Raw genomic sequence first — 4,582 nt, 5'->3', positions numbered from 1 at the left:
AAAAACATGGAATACTTCACAAATTTGTGTGTCATCCTTGTGCAGGGGCCATGCTAATATTCTCTGTATTGTTCCAATTTTAGTATATGTGCTGCTGAAGCAAGCACAGGTAATTCCATTTTTATTTAAGGACTCTCCATACAGTTTTTCAAAGGGACTCTCACTGCTTCATCAGAGATTATATTATTGCTGTGCTTAAAGGACAATGTATCCAAGCCCTTCTGGTGACTAAAGTGATTTGTTCCTTGAATCTGGAGTTTAAGGCTTTTGGCTGTACCTTCTGGAAGTACAACTTTCTCAGATCCAATGATGACCAGCAGAGGGTGTACCAACAACAAGCACCTGACAGCCTGCTTTGTGTTAGTTTTTGTCACTCTGACCTTGGCCAAGGCTGGACCTACTTCTCTGCATCTTCTCTGTTCAGGTTGTCTTGAGACCCCCATTCCAGGTTGAAATAGCACTCAGAAAAGAAACCAGTGATATAGGGGACTTTGCTATTGATGCATTGTGAACTTTTATGTTATAAAAGAGATGCTTTTAGGAATTGATAGTAGAGGGAGGCAGGGGAAGAGCAGGGGATAGGAAGATCTTTGGGAGTTTTCTGGTTGGTATGGTTGCTAACAATTAGGGGAGAACATGAAATACAGACTCCTGGTGAGTGTAAGGAAGTTAGTGGTGGTGAAGGTGAGAACTGTATTTGAGGGTGTGGGGATATGTATGTGCCTGTACTGGTCACTCTCTTACTCTAGGTGTGGAGACCTCCTCTTTGAGGCCTAAATATGGGCTTGGGGGCCTTTGGGGAATACAGCTGGGTATTAGTTTTGGAGAACAGATATCTTGGTTCCTGTCTCATTCTATCTCTGCACCATCTATGCATGTGTACACCCACACATCCATCCATCCATCCATCCGTCCATCCATCCATGCACCCATTCCCTGAGCATCTGCTGCCAGCATTTCTGTTAGGCCTTGTGGGAGATACCAAAAATGAATAAAAACAATATATTACAAATTGATGTATCTAAGTAGAGAAAGAATGGTTGGATAAAATTGTTGCACGAATTATTCCCATCCCAGGTAGTAGTGAACAAAAATCCTAGAAAAGAGGACTGTGGAGTTTGATGACTATGGGTAGGCCTTAATGAAGGTTTACCTGCAAAATCAGCTGATAATTCTTAACTTTACATTTGTGAAATGCAAGTAACTGCATACATAGGGTCTATTTGGCAGAGTGCTTGGGTTTTAGAAAGTGCTCATAATAGTGTCTTCACTGTGTAAAGTTGGCCTTTATCTGAGTATTTTCTTCCTTTATGTTCAGCTTCCTACTATCCAATTGTAGACTGGACCTATTTATTTATTATTTATTTTTATACTAGTCTTTTGGCAAACTTCAGAGTAAGACTTGAAGCTGAGGATGCCACCCTTGGCTGAGTTCTTGAGTGTCTTTAGTCCACTGCCAAGTTGAAAATGAAATAGACATGAGTGAAGTCAGAGTAGGCATGAATGATCTTTAATTTAATCTTTAATCCCTTGGGGTGGCAGGGGCTATGAGTTAAGAGTAGGACCAGGGATTTAACTTTTTAAAAATTATTCATTTAAGTTTAGATTCTCAGTTGTACCCTTCTCAGCTACCTCTGGGTCATTCACTACTCCTCCAGGTTCTTGAAGTAGTCCTGGACCCAGTCATCACGGGGGTTGGCACAGATTGAATGACCCTTTTTGGTGATGAAGCTATGGAGCAAGAGGGAGAAAGATTATAAGTGGAGGCATTCAGCAGACTGGAAGCAAGGGCTTGCCATTCTTACCTCACAAGCTCCTGTTCTATGTAGACTGGCCTTTCCTTTCCTTTGTTAGAGACAACTCAGGGCTAATATCCTCTATGAGACTTGCTCTTCAGCCCCTCAGGACCTCTGGGCCAAGTTCGTCTTAATGGAACTACACCCCCCCACCCCTGCTTCCTTTTTTCCCTCTCCTGCCACTGCTCTGTCTGTGGGGCCAGCTTCCTCCCAGCTCCCTACAGAAAGTCCTCAGGTTAGCCTGACTATTTCTCACCATGCAGAGAGACCTAAGAGCTACACTGTGTAGTCCCCATTCCAGGTGCTCCCTGTCCCCCAGGGTGGTGTGTGGGTGCCACCTACACAATTCCAGCCTTGGAACACTGACTGCTGGTCTTATAATAATCTGTAATCCGGCTCCATGGCACTGCATGGGTGATAAAGTTGAAGCAACACTTGGCAGGATGGTAGGGTCCTCCTGAGGAGAAAGCATGGGGGGAAACTGAGGTTCCCCCTCCCCTTTCTTCCCCATTAGGATTATCACTGGGGCTTGATGCCTGCATGATTCCCCCTTTTATAATAGAAGGTGAGAAGCAGAGAGGGATTGAAAGGAAGAAAGAGGAGGAGAGAAACCACAGCGCTTAACCCAAGGCGCTAACACCCAGCCTCCAGGATACCCCACTTCTAACCCTACCTCACCCTTGCTGGGTTTGTATCCATGCCCCTATTATCTCCCTGTCAGCGTGCTCATCACCTTGGGCTGGGTTAGTGGTTTTTACAATATGTTTCCTGAGATTCTAGGGGTTGTATTTGAGAGTGAAATCTTGGGTTTAGAACCCTGTTCAACATTTTTGTCTATTTTACACACTGGGCCTCTTAGATTTTGCTTGAAGAAAATATTTTTGTGGTCTTAACACTTTTAAAAGAATCAGATGATTTTAAACCTATTTTTCTGATTCTGAAACTTTGTAGCTCTTATAGGAGTTGCAGGACGTGACAGTTAAATCATACCAAGCTTGAATTACAGAGGTAGCAGGGTGTCTAAACTGAGGTCCCTGTACAAGTAAGCAGATGCAATGAGTATAGAGTGGACTGGTTTGCGTGTGTGTGGCCTGCGATTACTGAGGGTGGCCAGGTACTAATGTGGAAAGGGAAAGGCCTCATCCAATTATCCAGCAGCACTGCAGACAGCACCCTCTCTCTCCAAAACATGTAATAAAAGACTCCCTGGTCCAGGAGTCCCACTCCCACCACACTTCTCTGTTGTATGCTTCACATTGGTTTTGGTCTCACGCCCCCACCCCCCTGGGAGATTGTGGTATGGCCCCTGCTAATTTTTTGGGCCCTCTTCTCCCCGCCCCTGGAACCCTGACAGACTTGGGAGTTCTGGTGGAGCCACTGGAGGAGAAAGATGCAGGAGAGATCTGTGTGGTGATTAGTTTGGGTTAGTTTATAAGTCATTGTTCGTGAATAAAGAAATACAGCTTCCCGGCCCAGCCGTGTGTCCTCAAGAGTCTCTGTCTGCCGTCTCGAAGCTAGCCTGGCCTGTTGGAGCCCTGAATTTTAACGACACTCCTCAGAGGTGATGAGTGATTTTGTGTCAGGTCAAATCACACTACCCAGATGCCCACTCACTTTAGATAAGTTTCATTCCAACAATCTTTATTTCTCTTCAGTTCTGAAAAGGAAATGAAGTAAAATGGAAGGGAGAGCCATAGTTTTGTTTGTCTGTAAATACAACTCATCCTAAAAAAGAAGCTGAAAAAAGATGCACTGGGAATAGGGAGCAGGCTACACTCACAGAGTTGGGCTAACACTGGAAGCACAGCCCTAAAGGATGCCAAATGATGCTTTGTGGTCTGGGGACATTTACCCCCCAATGGGCCAGGCTACTCTTTCCTATTGACAGAAAGAGAAAGCGAGGAAAGGCATCCTGGCCTCCCTCCTGGACCTCTGACAGCCACACGGCTGGTTTAGAGCAGGTGAGGATGAAGCCAGTGTAAGAATATTCCAGACTTTCTTTTAGAGCTCCTCCAACTTAAATCCCAAGGAATCTTGCCCCTGCTATCATCCCACAGAGATTAATCTGGAAAGAAGCCACAGCATTGCACTCACGTGAGGAGGGTTCAGTCTTGGACCCGAGAGTGGTGGTGAGTGTGATGAGGAGGAGAAGGGAGAGGGCAGACACAAAGACCTTCATCCTCCTGGGGGGAGAGCCACTATGAGAGGAGAGCTGGCTTGACTGGGTCTCTGAAGCTCCGGGACTGAGGATTTGTGGGAAACTATCATTGAGGCAAAAACACTTATTAAAATAAAGGAACTAATATTTCAAAGGGAAGTAGAAATTGCCTCAGTAAATTCACAGCTTGCATGTTTATTTAAGGTAGAGGGAAGGAAGAGAGCATGGAGAGCTAGGATTTCAGGGAGGAAATTGCTTTTCATCTCCAGTGGAATAGGTTGAATGAACTCCTTTGATAAAATCTTTTCCTCCCTTCCCTTTCCCTTGCCTCCCCTCCCCTAAAATAAAAGGATTTATTTTATTTATTTCATATGAGATAGATAATTTCACAGGAGAGAAAGAGAAAGAAACCAGAATATCTTTGGTTCATATGGCATCAGGGATCAAACTGGGAGCCCCCAGGCATGCTAGTCCTTCTCTCTAGCAGTGGAGCTATTTCCTCCAGCAGCAACATGTTTACTTTTGTACTCCATCTCTTGTAGGTAACGGATCTTCTGGACTTACTGGTTGTATCTTTGAGTCCTGTTGACTCATCCTCGTGTATCATACCCTCTCTCCAGTTCTATTT

General features: G+C 44.7%; 1 protein-coding gene and 1 non-coding gene across 2 annotated transcripts; both read right to left on the bottom strand.

Annotated features, from left to right (window-relative positions):
• Positions 1-107, bottom strand: LOC132542211 (U6 spliceosomal RNA). Its single transcript, XR_009553317.1, has one exon. It is a non-coding gene; the product is annotated as a U6 spliceosomal RNA (small nuclear RNA).
• Positions 108-1,494: 1,387 nt separating this feature from the next.
• LOC103108092 (C-C motif chemokine 14) lies at positions 1,495-4,073 on the bottom strand. The gene is made up of 3 exons (XM_007516953.3): positions 3,891-4,073; positions 2,139-2,253; positions 1,495-1,731 (listed from the first exon to the last, which is right to left on the bottom strand). Exons 1-3 carry the CDS (start codon positions 3,973-3,975, stop codon positions 1,647-1,649), a joined length of 285 nt encoding a protein of 94 aa, XP_007517015.1. The 5' UTR covers positions 3,976-4,073; the 3' UTR covers positions 1,495-1,646.
• Positions 4,074-4,582: the final 509 nt, after the last annotated feature.

This window comes from Erinaceus europaeus, chromosome 12, assembly GCF_950295315.1.
Source record: "Erinaceus europaeus chromosome 12, mEriEur2.1, whole genome shotgun sequence".
Taxonomy (NCBI): domain Eukaryota; kingdom Metazoa; phylum Chordata; class Mammalia; order Eulipotyphla; family Erinaceidae; genus Erinaceus; species Erinaceus europaeus.
The sequence above is the reverse complement of the archived record's forward strand: the minus strand, read 5'-3'. Positions and strand labels throughout refer to the sequence as shown.

Coding starts and splice junctions, on each gene's coding strand:
- LOC103108092 (XM_007516953.3), bottom strand. CDS start 3,975: ATGAAGGTCTTTGTGTCTGCCCTCTCCCTTCTCCTCCTCATCACACTC. Junction 2,254..3,890: donor CAAGACTGAACCCTCCTCAC/GTGAGTGCAATG, acceptor CTTTCTCCTCAG/GAGGACCCTACCATCCTGCC. Junction 1,732..2,138: donor TGTTCCAAGGCTGGAATTGT/GTAGGTGGCACC, acceptor CTTGCTCCATAG/CTTCATCACCAAAAAGGGTC.